At 34.7% G+C, this 15112-nt stretch overlaps 2 protein-coding genes and 1 non-coding gene across 9 annotated transcripts; 2 read left to right on the top strand and 1 right to left on the bottom strand.

Moving 5' to 3' along the window:
* The first annotated feature begins 5330 nt into the window (after positions 1-5330).
* LOC103846479 (glycosyltransferase BC10) lies at positions 5331-8686 on the top strand. Its single transcript, XM_009123409.3, has 11 exons — positions 5331-5926; positions 6124-6237; positions 6325-6425; positions 6505-6576; positions 6692-6773; positions 6872-6952; positions 7168-7206; positions 7397-7462; positions 7550-7699; positions 8257-8385; positions 8488-8686. The coding sequence occupies exons 1-11, from the start codon at positions 5696-5698 to the stop codon at positions 8521-8523; spliced, it is 1101 nt and encodes a 366-aa protein (XP_009121657.1). The 5' UTR covers positions 5331-5695; the 3' UTR covers positions 8524-8686.
* Positions 8111-15009, bottom strand: LOC103846478. Of its 7 annotated transcripts, none has more exons than XM_033281928.1 (3): positions 8823-15009; positions 8648-8721; positions 8111-8415 (listed from the first exon to the last, which is right to left on the bottom strand). In XM_033281928.1, the coding sequence occupies exon 1, from the start codon at positions 14953-14955 to the stop codon at positions 13546-13548; it is 1410 nt and encodes a 469-aa protein (XP_033137819.1). In that variant the 5' UTR covers positions 14956-15009; the 3' UTR covers positions 8111-8415; positions 8648-8721; positions 8823-13545. The 7 variants fall into 7 exon arrangements, with proteins under 7 accessions (XP_033137819.1, XP_033137816.1, XP_033137817.1 ...); XM_033281925.1 differs by having other exon boundaries at positions 8111-8488; XM_033281926.1 differs by having other exon boundaries at positions 8111-8492.
* Positions 9408-9520, top strand: LOC117129375. The gene has a single exon (XR_004453024.1). It is a non-coding gene; the product is annotated as a U5 spliceosomal RNA (small nuclear RNA).
* Positions 15010-15112: the final 103 nt, after the last annotated feature.

A 15112-nucleotide genomic window follows, 5' to 3' on the forward strand; every position in this document is an offset into this window, starting at 1 on the left:
TTGTCTACTCTCGAATATATAATTATATATATTTTTGAACAATTAAATATTAAAATATATTAGTGGTATAATTTAAACTTGGGTCTCTAGTCAAAAAACAAAACTTGTTTCCAATTTATGTAAAAAATATTATTTTTTTGAATGAGCAAAGATTTAAAGATGGTTATTGTTTTAAGAACATTAATTTGTTATTTCTGAACAATTAAATATTAAAATATTTTAGTGGTATAATTTAAACTTGGGTCTTTAGTCAAAAAACAAAACTTGTTTTCAATTTATGTAAAGAATATTATTTTTTGCGAATGAGCAAAGATTTAAGGATGGTTATTGGCAAATAAATGTTTGAGAACTTTAATTTTTTTTTTTGAGATTCTACTGCTATAACATTTTAAGGGTTTTTGAAATATTACTAATTAATTGTCATTGATTCGAAGATTTTCAAATTTCATCAAAATTCTTTATTTATTTATGATAATATTTTTCATTCTATTTTAACAAAATTTAACGTTATTAAAATATATTTTATCTTTTTTATTCATAAGATACAACTTTCAAAATATTTTGGCAATTAAAATAATGGATGTAAGATTTAAAATCCACTATGTAATTTGTTATTTGAATATCACAACAAAAAATTACATAGCGGTAGAGTTTAGGTTTTTTTAACTTTAAGTTTTGAGATTATTTTTTAGTGTTTAGGGTTGGTAGAGTTTTAGTGTTAGATGGGATTTATGGTTAGGTTTAGGCAGGGTTTAGGATTAACAGGGTTTAGGGTTAGATAGAGATTTTAGGGTTAAGCAGGGTTTAGAGTTAGGAAGGGTTTAGGGTTAGAAAAGATTTAGGGTTAGGTAGGGTTTATGGTTAAAAAGGGCATAGGGTAGGTAGGGTTTAGGGTTAGTAGGATTTAGTGTTAGGTAGGGTTTAGGGTTGGTAGGGTTTAGGGCTAGGTAAAGTTTAAGGTTAGGTAGGGTTTAGGGTTAGGTAGGGTTAGGTAGGGTTTAGAGGTAAGTAGGGTTTAGGGTAGGTAGGGTTTAGAGTTAGGTAGGGTTTAGGGTTATGTTGGGTTTAGGATTAGAAGGGGTAGGGTTTAGTGTTAGCTAGGGTTTAGGGTAGGTAGGGTTTAGGGTTATGTAGGGCTTAGGGTTAGTAGGGTTTAGGGTTAGAAGGGTTTAGGGTTAGGTAGGGTTTAAGGTTAGAAAGGGTTTAGGGTAGGTAGGGTTCAGGGTTAGGTAGGGTTTAGGGTTTAGAAAGGTTTTAGGTTAGGTAGGGTTAGTAGGGTTTAGGGTTATGAAGGGTTAGGGTTAGGGTTAGGTAGGGTTTAGGGTTATGCATGGTTTAAGGTTAGTAGGGTTTAGGGTTAGTAGGGTTTAGGGTTAGAAGGGGTTAGGTAGGGTTTAGGGTTAGAAGGGGTTAGGTAGGGTTTAGGGTTACATAAGGTTTAGGGTTTAAGGTAGGTAGGGTTTAGGGTTATGTAGGGCTTAGCGTTAGTAGGATTTAGGGTTAGGTAGGGTTTAGGGTTAGGTAGGGTTTAAGGTTTGGTAGGGTTTAGAATTAGGTAGGGTTTAAGGTTAGGTAGGGTTTAGGGTTACGTAGGGTTTAGGGTTAGAAAGGGTTTATGGTTAGTAGGGTTTAAGATTAGTAGGGTTTAGGGATAGTAGGGTTTAGGGCTAGAAGGGGTTTAGGGTTAGAAAGGTTTTAGGTTAGGTAACGTTAGGTAGGATTGTAGGGTTTAGGGTTATGTAGGATTAGGGTTAGGTAGGGTTTAGGGTTAGTAGGGTTTAGGGTTAGGTAGAGTTTAGGATAGGTAGGGTTTAGGGTTAGGGTTAGGTAGGGTTTAGGGTTTGGTTTTAGGTAGGATTTTAGGGTTTAGGCGTACTGTTTTGTCTCTATATTATTTTTAGCAAATATAAACAAACTAGGTGTTTTGCCCGCGATGCGGGCTTAAACATTTTCATAAATTTTTGAAAAGTTGTTTTCAATTTATGTAAAGAATATTATTTTTTGTGAATGAGCAAAGATTTAAGGATGGTTATTGGCAAATAAATGTTTGAGAACTTTAATATTTTTTTTTTGAGATTCTACTGCTATAATATTTTAAGGGTTTTTGAAATATTACTAATTAATTGTTATTGAATCGAAGATTTTCAAATTTCATCAAAATTCTTTATTTGTTTAAGATAATATTTTTCATTCTATTTTAACAAAATTTAACGTTATTAAAATATAATCTATCTTTTTTATTCATAAGATACAACTTTCAAAATATTTTGGCAATTAAAATAATAGATGTAAGATTTAAAATCCACTATGTAATTTGTTATTTGAATATCACAACAAAAAATTACATAGCGGTAGAGTTTAGATTTTTTTAACTTTAAATTTTAAGATTATTTTTTAGTGTTTAGGGTTGGTAGAGTTTTAGCGTTAGATGGGATTTATGGTTAGGTTTAGGTAGGATTAATAGGGTTTAGGGTTAGGCAAGGTTTAGGGTTAACAGGATTTAGGGTTAGGTAGGGTTTAGGGTTAGAAAGGATTTAGGGTTAGGTAGGGAGTTAAGCAGGGTTTAGGGTTAAAAAGGATTTAGGGTTAGGTAGGGTTTAGGGTTAAAAATGGTTTAGGGTTGGTAGCGTCTAGGGCTAGGTAGAGTTTAGGGTTAGGTAGGGTTTAGGGTTATGTAGGGTTTAGGGTTAGAAGGGGTTAGGTAGGGTTTAGGATTAGGTAGGGTTTAGGGTTATGTAGGGCTTAGGGTTAGTAGGGTTTAGGGTTAATAGGGTTAGAAGGGGTTTAGGGTTAGGTAGGGTTTAAGGTTAAAAAGGGTTTAGGGTAGGTAGGGTTTAGGGTTAGGTAGGGTTTAGGGTTTGGTAGGGTTTAGAATTAGGTAGGGTATAGGGTTAGGTAGGGTTTAGGGTTACGTAGGGTTTAGGGTTAGTAGGGTTTAAGGTTAGTAGGGTTTTGGGTTAGGTAGGGTTTAGGGTTAGTAGGGTTTTGGGTTAGGTAGGGTTTAGGGCTAGAAATGGTTTAGGGTTAGAAAGGTTTTAGGTTAGGTAGGGTTTAGGTTAGGTAGGGTTAGTAGGGTTTATGGTTATGTAGGGGTAGGGTTAGGTAGGGTTTAGGGTTATTAGGGTTTAGGGTTAGGTAGAGTTTAGGATAGGTAGGGTTTAGGGTAAGGGTTAGGTAGGGTTTAGGGTTAGGTTTTAGGTAGGGGTTTAGGGTTAGGAAAGGTTTAGGGTTAGGTAGGGTTTAGGGTTAGTTAGGGTTTAGGGTTAAATAGGGTTTAGGGTTAGGTAGGGTTTACGTTTAGGGTTAGGTAGGTTTAGGGTTTAGGTAGTATGAAGGGTTTAGGGATTAGGGTTAGGTTTATGTAGGGTTTAGGGTTAGATAGGGTTAAGGTCTAGGTTTAGATAGGGTGTAGGGTTAGGTAGGATTTAGTGTTTAGGTAGTATGAAAGGTTTAGCGTTGGGTTTAAAGTTTGGTTTAAAATAATGTTTAGGATTATAGGGTTTGGGGTTTTTTTGTTTTTTTGTTTATACATTTAGTATTGAGTTTTTTCGATAAAATTTTATAGTAATATTATTGAGTCATAATTTTTCTTAAAATGTTAAAAATTTTAACGTGATTTTTAATGTCCTTAAAACAAAGTATGTATTTTTTATTAAGTTTTTTGTGACAATAAGTTGAATATATCATAGACCACAAATCATAAATATTCTTAGTCTTATAAATTTTGTTCTTCAAGTTATTGTTACTTTTATTTCTTTTTATACATTTCTCTTAATATTTATGTATGCATCCATAATATTTTTTAAAAAGGATTTTTCATTAACTAATGTATTTATTGTAGTTTTAAATATATTGTAGTTTTCGTGCACTTGATTAAATTTTTTTGGCGTTGGTGGTATTTGAATTGTTTGAGAATTTGAATGGATATTTACTTTTATAAAGTTCTTGGTGTATGTTTAAAAATAAAATTTTATAAAGGCTTTTAAATTATATGAATATAATATTCAACACACTACTATTAACTGTTTATATACTTAAAATTCTGAAGTAGGTAATTGCAAATTTGCTAAACTCATAGATTCGTTGCTACTTTATAAATTATCACAGGATGATGTACATATGGTAAAAATTGCTTTGATGATAATATAACGTCTATATCGTAATGTGTGTTTTTTTTGTTTTATCTACTATGTATTAACAAATAATTAACACATTCAATAATATTAAAGAGTAAAAAGTCCTCTCAATTGTTCATAGTATAAGTCCAAAGTTAAACTCAAGTCTAGCCAAAGAAATAAAACCCAGAGACACGTGTCGGTCTCTCAGAGAGTGACTTTCCACGTAAATAGCTTAGGAAATAGGCAAACATATTTTTATATATATAGATTCATTACTAAAATAAAACTTAAAATAACTCAATATTATATTTTTAATTATATAATTAAAAAATTATTTGATTAATATTTAATTATATAATTTATGTTTTTAACGTTTTACTAAAATACTTTTTCATATAACAATACAATATATATATAGAAATTATCTTTTTAAATTATATTTTTATATTTTGGATAATTCAATATTCTATTTTTAATTATATAATTAATAATTTTATTTAATTAATATTTAGTTATAGAATTTATGTTTTTAACTTTTTACTTAAAGACTTTTTCAGATAACAATATAATATATACAAAAGTTATCTCTTTTTTAAATTATATTTTCAGATTTTGGATAATTCTTACTATTCTTAATAATAATCAATTATCTAATCAAAATCAATTAAAATTTCGTTTTTATTTTTTAATTTATTTATACATTTTATTCATTAAAGATATAAACGATATTAACCAATCTAACTTTCAACGTGAGAGTTTTATTGCAAAAATTTACTTCGCAAATAATAGTATAAATAAAAAGGATGTTTATCAAGGATTTTCATATAGTATTTAGGAGGGTGATGTGCTACAAAGAGAAAAAATTAGGAGGGTGACGCTCTTCCCTTGTAATGATGGAATATCAATCAATGACTAGGATGTGTAGCAATGTTTATTTGAATCTTAACATATCCAAAACTTTCCTCCTTTATCTATGTTTATATTTGTTATGAAAAAGTTATACTTGTATGTTGTAGTCAGATTTTTTTCAGAAAAACGTGGTGGTATAATTATGCAACTTTTTAAGTTTATGGAGTATATGTTATAACCGAATAATATATTTGATAAGAATAAAAATGACAGGTAACAACTGGACCGGGCCTGAATAATTCGGTTAAAGAGTAGGCTTCACGATACCAGACAAAGGCCCACCTCACCAGCTCTACACTCATTCACTCACTCACTGACCTCACATGCTTTCTCTTCTCTTCAAGTCTCCTCCTCCATCTTCTTCCACGTGATTTTTGAGTCTTCCCGATCACAATCTCCTCGCTCTTTCTCTCCCTTTCCTTCGACGCCTTCCTCCCCTTTTGAGTTCGCTTCAACCAACCGGTACGTCTCACTGATCTCACTGCCAAGTCTCGAAGAATATTCTTCCATGTTCGATCTGATTCCGCTCCAGAGATCGAGAATTTGAATTGAATCGAAATAGCTTAAAGTTTAGCCAGATACGATTGAGCAATAGAGAGAGAGATTTGACGCTGCGTATACCGTTTCGGTTGACTATGTAAATGGCGGGAAAATCGACTTAGATCACGATGATGAAGAAGAAGGCGTCGCAGCAGAAGCTGAGGTCCAGATGGAAGAGGAACCTATTCGCCACGTTGATCTTCGCTTTCTGCTTGGGGAGCTTCGTCTACTTCCAAGCTCGTTACATCGGAATCACCGCGTCGCTCAAGCCTCGTCTCGATCAGAAACCTCAGATCGCATTCCTCTTCATCGCGAGGAATCGTCTCCCTCTCGAGTTCGTCTGGGATGCCTTCTTTCTGGTATACACTAATTGGATTCATAAAACTATAGTTTTGATTCCGCTAACCCGGACTTGTGGTCTGGTGGTGATTAACTTGAGATAAAAGCCCGGCCGGGGAATTTAAAACGTTGAAAAAAAAACAAATTCTGCTATTTAAGGATTCATTCTTAAGTAAGCATGGAGGTGAGTGACCTTGATTATATGTTTGTTTTGCAGGGTGAGGATGGCAAGTTCTCTATATATGTACACTCTAGACCTGGATTCGTCCTCAGCGAGGCTACTACTCAATCCAAGTACTTCTTGAATCGTCAAGTTACTGATAGTATACAGGTTCGTTGCTATCAGAATGTTTCGGATCATTTTGGCTTTTTTCTTTGCTAGCGTTTGGTTGATTTACTTGGTTATTACTTATTATAGGTGGAGTGGGGAGAGGCAACCATGATTGAAGCAGAGCGTGTGTTGCTCAGACATGCACTTAGAGATCCGTTTAATCACCGTTTTGTTTTTCTTTCTGATAGGTGAGAGATTGATTCTGTATGATACTTGTGGTTGATGACTTGCTTGACTAAATTTTAGTTGTTTTTGGTTTCTTCTCAGCTGCATACCTCTGTACAGTTTCAGCTACACGTATAACTACATCATGTCAACAGCAACTAGTTTCGTTGATAGGTCAGTGCTCACTATCTTATAGAGTTGATATATACATAGCTTCACAGCTTAGACACTGACAAGGAAGAAATGGTTATGTTGGAAGTTTTCACCAAATTAGATTCTCTGATTGCAGCTTTGCGGATACAAAAGATAAGCGTTATAATCCTAGAATGAATCCCGTAATTCATGTTGATAACTGGAGAAAAGGATCACAGGTGAAGTTTAAATATTTACGATTATAATATGGATTCTCATTCATGTGCAGTTTCGCTGACGTCCTCTTTGCTCTGTTTTCCTTATGCTGTTCTTGTAGTGGGTCGTTCTGAATAGAAAACACGCAGAGATTGTGGTGAACGATACCATCGTCTTGCCTATGTTTCAGCAGCATTGCAGGGTAAGTTTTTAAAACCTTCACTTCATAAGCAAATTTTGAGATAGTATGATACTGTAAAGATGGATATTTCATTAATTTCCAAATATGGTTTGGCTGGCAAGACCATCGTAGAACAACCAAATTTAAAATTGGTTGTGAGCGTGAGATTTGCTTTGTTAGTGGACTGGTCACCGGCTTTTCGCTTATAAACTTTGTTTTTGCGTATGATCTTGCAGCGGAAATCACTTCCAGAGTTTTGGCGAGATCGTCCTGTAGTAAGTTCCTCTACTCTGGTCACATCCTCGCATGATTAAGCACCACACATTATCAATTTATCTTCCCATGTTTATTCAAATCATGCACTAATTAGTCTGTTAGTTTCAGGATATTTAGTGTGGCACGAAAGTAGAGTTTGATATTTGACCAGGCCAATGTGTGTTGTACTAATGTAGTCTTGTTGTTTAGCCAGCTGAAGGTTGGAAGGAACACAACTGTATACCTGATGAGCACTACGTTCAGACACTGCTAGCTGTAAGATCAATGTCTTGATCCAAACATATTCATAGTCTTTTGAAGCTAATGGTACTAATGAAATTTGGTAATGCTTCTTAAATCCAGCAAAAGGGTGTCGATAGCGAACTCACAAGACGGTCATTAACACACTCAGCTTGGGACCTTACTTCAACTAAAAGTAATGAACGTCGTGGATGGCATCCTATGACTTACAAGTTTTCCGATGCTACTCCTCACCTCATACAGTCTATTAAGGTACGCATCTTAATCACTTATTGGATAATTGGACCAATTATTATTCGGAATTCAGTTTTTGGGTATAGTTCCGTTTGGATAATTCAGAATATCGGGGAAGTCCAACTTGAACCGAAATTAATTCGGTTCATTTAGGGTGGTTACTCGGTACGGTTGCGGTTTAGCAAGAATTTACCGAACTGAAAGGCAAACTAATGGATGTTATGAAACATATTAGGACTGTTGTTTAGTTTGGTAAATTGGTAGACATCACATCTAAGGACTGTCGTTTGGTTTGGTTATGGTATCACATCTTAGGAGCTAGGACTGTTGTTTGGTCTGGTTATGATATCACATCACAGACTAATTAGTAGTTATTTGGTTTATTTTCTGTAATTCCGGTTTATTAAGCTGTCCATAATATACATCACATATTAGAACTGTTGAGCAACATTCTATTTGGCATAAGTAAGAATTTCTTCCCATCACAACATGTACCTTCGTTTTCTCTGGCTTTAAACTCTTTTACAAGCTTAAAACAGGAAAATAAACTCTAACAAAACATATTGGACTCATAGGGAATCGACAATATCAACTATGAGACGGAATACAGGCGAGAATGGTGTACTAGTAAAGGGAAACCGGCACCGTGTTTCCTCTTTGCACGGAAGTTCACTCGTCCCGCCGCTCTCCGCCTCCTCCGTGAGGTTAGCTTTCTTTAACATTTATCCCTGAAGCTAAGAAATAGCATCACAAACATTTTGATGGAACTCATTGTGGGTTTCTTTCTTCATCTGTGTCTTCGGCAGTCTATCTTGTTGAAGGACAAAGAGCAAGACAGTTAAAGTAGTAGATCCTTAACCATTCAAAATCATATATCATACATAGGTACGTAAGATTACAAAGAGTTATTATATTTGTACTTGTAATTTGTAACACTACAAAGATGTAATCTACATAGAAACTTACCATTTGGTGAATTAATGAAGCGACCGAGCGTTTGATAAAGATGGAGGGTAGAGAAGGAGCTCAGCAGGGGTGACCTGAGAACACATGAAAAGACAGATGTGTTATAATGATGTGGCGTCATTACAGCCGTTGATTGCACATGTGTTCTCATATCGACCCTGTCGAGATCCTCTACCTTGAAGATATTCCCTCTCTTCACTTTAGCAATAATTGATATTATTACAATTTGAGATTTGGTTCCTATGGGAACTATAAATACACACATTACGAAAGGATTGGGTAGTACACACAATAATATACCACAGAAAATTGTAGTACAAGGGCCAAGTTTATGTTGCAGTCAGTTGAGTCTTTTATAGTACAAGTGAAACAAGAGACTTTGTGTACTACAAAAATTGATAAAAGCAAAAATAATTGATAAAAGAAATGTCGACATTGTACTTCTCAGCTTGTAGCCTAGTACAAAGGAAAGTTTTGTACTATATGAATTCTATCGTCCCTACTCCGTGAATTCTAAATTTAGATCTAAGTGACATCACAACTACAAAAAGGGGAAATCGAAAAATAGTAAAAACAGCACACACATGTATTATTCAATTTGATTTAATGACATGCGTTGAGACTGCAATATCGACAGAGAAATGAGAGAAGCAATTTTTTTATGCATAGCGTTTTTAGTCCCACATCGTAAATGTACAGAGCAGGACACTGAGAGCTAGACATATATAATATCGAGAGAGCCTTTAAGGAGAGCTCACGGAGCCGTGCGATAAGCACATAGTGAACTTTCGCCTTTTACTAAAGAATACCGTGGGCTTGTCGTACCAAGCGGCATACACCTATTTTTGGAGAGTTGTCTGTCTCATATGAGATCAACTCTAACAATCCATAAGCTTCAAACTTTTGTTCCTAAATCGAAATTTGTATGGCTTAGAGGGCTAGAAAACATTATCATGGACAACGTTTGAATTTACTTAAAGCCTAACGTATACTAAGCTGAGTTATTAGCTAACTAGTCCCACATCGAAAGAATACAGCAACACAAAGCCTGCGGCTGTATGAAGCAAAACTTTTTTGGACTCTAGGCTAAAGATCAATTCTGTGTAGTTAGTATCAGTGGCGCATTGCATTCACATAATATTAATCAATTTTATTTTAGGGGTTAGCCATCGAAATTTCTTTGCTAATTATGCATTGTGCTCACGTTCGTCTCCCACAATCGCAAGGACTTTGTGCAACCCATTAATCGCAGTTTTAAAACGATTTCTAATTAGCAATGATGAAGTTTGATCCTATTTGGTTTAACAATTCCACTCTATCGTGTCAATTGTCACTGAAGTAAATATTGTGTGCAATAGTTTTCATCTTGCCAAATCCCATTGGGGTTTACTAACTTAGTGGGCCGTGATATGTTCTCTCATTCGCTAGTTTCTTTCTGTTTACCACTTTTCTATACTTGTTTTGATGTTTAGAGACCGGGTTACCGAGGAGACTATATGAGATAATAATCTATAGTATTTAACTAATTTATTTGATTGTTTACTAAATGAGATAAATAGTAGTATTGTTTTTATTTTATTTAAATCAAAGTTTTGTCTAATCATCAGTCGTTTAATCATTTGACAAGTTTAGTCATGTGGCATTGAGTCGCAATTTTCGTCTTAGCCATGACTAATCAAATTATAACATTTTATTAATAGTATGATATGTCAACCTACCAACATATATTAGTATCCAAAACACATAATATAATGTCTTTCGAAAGCATAATCTCCATTGTTATGCGCATCTCGGGGAGTAGATTAGCTTGAAAATAAGAAGAAAACAACAAGTGTAAACGCCAAACAACATATAACTCTCTCTAATAAGAATAAACAATGTTTTATGTAAAATAAACTAAATATCCTTATATAATTTTTCATTTCCTTAAATTTTACTCCTCATTAAAAATATTAGAATAACTAGATAAATTAAATATCACTGATTTAATTTTAACTTTATAACTTTTGACTAAGTGATGAATTTACTTAATTGGTTTACTTTATATATTTCTCAAAAAGAGTTGTTTGAATGTATTGTCATCATCCACTAAACACATAATTAATTTGGAAGAAAATACATAAATGCATAGTTTATCCTAGGAAAATACATACTTTAAAGCATTTTACAAGGTAAATTTATGAAATCTCCCAATTTTAGTGAATTTAGTGAAAACCACTATATTGATAAATATGATAAATTTATTATATATATGCATTTTTACTTATTTTTGCTTAATTTTTACTTATTTTGTCGATTTGTTTTCATTATTTTTGTTTCAATTATATCACTAGTAATAATTATTGATAAAATAGCAAATTGATAACTTCATTCAGACAAGATAAAGAAACCGGAAATCCTAAGGTACATCTTCTTTAATATGTTTAATGATATTCACAACATTGTGTTCGTGCTCAGAAAGCCATTACAACTTCACTAGCAACCAAAATACAGAGGCAACAAACATGAGAGATCCCTGAACTTGGTAATGTCATTGTTACTTATAGCCCAAGAAAATGATAGGCTTTCTTCCATATCGATCCGACATTATTCCCCAGAAAATTGATGTCAGTGCTCGTCCAAACATACAAGTTATAATCTTACCTATAAAGCCAACATAATATCCAATGTCTTTCTCTGTCTTGGCAACACCGAAGTCTTCAATCTGTGAAAACAGAAACATGTAAGAGACTAAGAAGTTCTGTACAATGAATGTGCATTAATCAGACAGTAAAAAATGATCCGAAGGAGAGATGGACAGGGTTCAAGTATTTAGACAGATAATGTGATAAAACTTTACATGTACTAAAAATCCTCCTAGAGCTGGGCCAATGATTAGGCCAATTCCCAAGCTGTGTTGACCGCTGACATTGTCATTGCTTGGTACTCTTCACGGAAGATCTCCGTAGCATATGCCTGCAAAAAATTACACTAGTGATATTAGAAAAGACAATGTATGAAGAACAAATATATATATATATATATACTAGGCTAAGAGTTAATAGTGTCAACCTTCAAGGTTCCAAGAAGGCAGTTAAAGCTGCCAAGCATAAACCTAGTCGCAATGGCCATCCATATGTTGGTGCTCATGCCAAACAGAGCGTTGAACACAGCACTGCAATAACCTCTCTAGTGTTGATCATGTTGTTTCGTAAGAGTTAGAGAGTTATTAATTAGTTAAAACAAAACTGGAAAAGATGAAGAATCATACCACGGCTCTGTTTTGCAGAATCACCATGCCGGTTATGGCAGAGACCTACACGCAGAAATCAAATGTGTCAAAGCAATGTATTAACATGTGCAATGAAGAAGGAAAGAAAATGACTTACACTGAATACATTTACTAGGATATAAGCAAAGCTCAATAGTATGCTTCGACTGACACCTGAGAGATGAGCTATAAAGGGATAGCTCAACTGAACAGGTATCATCAGTTCCCCAGCTAAATGGTTGAGCTGCGCGGGTCCTAGTAGTCTCTCGGCTGATGGATAAAGGAACACCTGAAAAGTGAATAGACCGAGACCTAAAACATGTAAAAACCAGTGTTTAGTATATAATGAACTTGTAAATCATGAAACAATTAGTTTATCTGTTAGTCGAAAATAGTATGTGATGTATCATCCCATAATCCTTAGATTAGTCCACATGTTTGTACATGCAATATTTTTTATACACTAGAAGTCTGGCAAGTGGAAATAAACAGTTCTACCCATCATTAAAAATACTACCAACATATTGGTATCCAAAACATATAGTATAATATCTTTCAAAAGCATGATCTCCATTATTTATTCACATCTCAGGTAGTAATGTAGATTAGCTTAGAAATAAGAAGAAAAACAACAAGTGTAAAACGTCATCATTAATAATACTAGTATACTAAGATAAATTAACTATCACTGATCTAATTTTTTTGACTAAGTAATTTTATATATTTCCTCAAAATAAGTTGTTTTAGTGCATTGTCATCATCCACGAAACATATAGTTAATTTGGAAGAAATTAAATAAATGTGTAGTTTATCCAAGGAAAATACATACTTTGAAACATTTTTACGAGGCAAATGTATGGAATCTCCCAATTTTAGTGAATACAATTAAAACCAGTATATTAGCAAATGTGATAAAATTTAATATTTATATGAATTTTTCTCAATTTTTGCTTATTTTTGCTGACTTTTTTGTTATTTTTGTTTCAACTTATCACTAGTAATAATTATTGATAAATTAGTTAAAATAAAACAAGTTTTTCAACTTATGGTTTTTTAAAAAGATTTTTTACATTTAAATAATGACAAAAAAAATCAAAAGCAAGAAAGAGAAGGTAGAAAAGCAAAGAGATGTACCTATTGTTACGAGAGACGTTGAGCCAAAGGTTGATAGAAGTATATAAAATTATTTATATGAATTTTTCTTAATTTTTGCTTATTTTTGCTGACTTTTATCAACCTTTGGCTCATTTGACAAGTAATAATTTATTGTCATTGATTTATTGTCATTCTTTCTAGATCAATTTTATCGCTAGTAAAAATTTATTGATATAACAGTTAAAAAATTAAACTAGTTATTCAGCTTAATTAAAAGTAAAATCAGTTTGATACTTAAAACATGTTTATATACATATTTATAAGATTACTGTCATTTAATATTTTGTTATGTATATCGTGTGAGTTCCGTAAAATTATATGGTGTAAAAGCAATACGAAGAGTTTATATTTTTGTCATTCTCAAGGAGAAAAACGTGTATATTCTGAAAATGAAGGAATCCATGAAGCATCCATGTGCCAAAGAAGCCCAAATAGTTAAAGACATCATCGGAAAGAAACTTTTTTTTTTGTCACGGAAACTCTTATATTAAACTTAAATATCCAAAAGGATTAAACAACTACAACCGGAGGTAAACTCGACGGCCAAACGATAAACGAAAACTACTACAACAATACGAGTGATAGAGGTGTTAAAGGGGTGAAGATACCCATAAAGATGCTTCACTTGAGACCCTGAAACTGATGTTCCAAGAACATACTGAAGTCGGGATATGAAACCGACGATGAGGGGCCCTATTGAGAGGGTTTTGAAACGGTTGGCAGACACAAACACTGGTGATGACACACTCTCCTTTGCTTCAACTAAAAAATAATTGTCTTGGAACAGTGGAGGCTGAGCTCGTCCCGAGTTCTCAATGGAACTTTGTCGAAGATAAGGACTGATTGGCGGCAAGAACAGGTGAGTGACTCCAGAAACATAGCTAAAAGCCATAGAGAAAGGCCTCCTTTGCCTAGATTTGAATCTAATACTCATGAAACTTGGGCTAGGTGAACCCTGTACAACGTCACAGCTTGGGGCTAGGTGAACCCTGTACGAGACAAGACGACAAACCGTAGACCGGCATGATGCTTCAGATGAGGAGCGATGTCTCAATTTTATAACATCCGACATAGGGAAGTTCTTTGTGGGCCATGAATGAGTGGACTTTAGTAAAAGCCCTTCACAAACCAATAAATGGGCTAGGCCCAGCCAAAAACATATGTCGGAGAGTCCATAAGCTGTATCGGCGTTGAGATGCGACGGATGAGTGAAGCTAGCGGTGGAGTAGCAGCAGATCTCGGAAGGGAATGGAGTGACGAGGCGAGACGGCGGAGGTGGGGCGATGCTCTTGACGATATTCCATGAGAGGATGCGAACTGAGATCAAACTGAGAAAGTGAACTCCAATATTACCGTATTGGAATCCATAGCTCTCATCGAGACCTGAGCTAAACCGCAAGCCCATTACAAAACTTTGAAAGCTCACGTCAAGAGATCTGTTGGGATGAAGCTGTCTGAGGGAATATATGACCAGGGGTTCAAAAGGTTGAGATGGTGAAGAGACGTGATGGAGGAGAGGAGGCTCTGGCTGTACACCAAGCGGAGACTTCACGGTTCCGAGAAAATGAGCAGATCTGGTGGTTCTAGATCCGGTGCTCCTGTTCGCTTTGAGAGGATGAGAGATGACGAGAGGATGAGCGGTGACGAGCGGAGGATGAGAGACGGCGACGGTGAAGCGATTCGTGGAAACCATTGCGTAAGAGACGACGAAGACACAAGAATTGAAGTTGGAGATGACGATGGAAAGAGCAGAGAGCGGTGAAGAGAAGCAGGCTGAGCAGAGGACCCGACGCCGGCGGCCAGGGGCACGACCGGCGTCGAGGAAGAACGGTTGCGGCGCGGCCTCGAAAATCAGGACAGAGAGCTTTTCTAGGGCGAACTTAAGCCACAGAGTTTTTTGCATAAGGACAGAACCCCATCGGAAAGAAACTAAAACTTTGTTAAAGCTCAAACAACTAAGAAAATAAGGGAAAACCTATAAGCTAAATGTATCTTCATGTTGCTCTGAACTAATTTCGAGCAAGATTAATCTAGGATTTAACCATATATATCCAAACATG

This window comes from Brassica rapa, chromosome A10, assembly GCF_000309985.2.
Source record: "Brassica rapa cultivar Chiifu-401-42 chromosome A10, CAAS_Brap_v3.01, whole genome shotgun sequence".
In the NCBI taxonomy this organism is placed as follows: Eukaryota; Viridiplantae; Streptophyta; class Magnoliopsida; order Brassicales; family Brassicaceae; genus Brassica; species Brassica rapa.

Coding starts and splice junctions, on each gene's coding strand:
- LOC103846479 (XM_009123409.3), top strand. CDS start 5,696: ATGATGAAGAAGAAGGCGTCGCAGCAGAAGCTGAGGTCCAGATGGAAG. Junction 6,577..6,691: donor GCAACTAGTTTCGTTGATAG/GTCAGTGCTCAC, acceptor CTCTGATTGCAG/CTTTGCGGATACAAAAGATA. Junction 6,774..6,871: donor ACTGGAGAAAAGGATCACAG/GTGAAGTTTAAA, acceptor CTGTTCTTGTAG/TGGGTCGTTCTGAATAGAAA.
- LOC103846478 (XM_033281928.1), bottom strand. CDS start 14,955: ATGCAAAAAACTCTGTGGCTTAAGTTCGCCCTAGAAAAGCTCTCTGTC.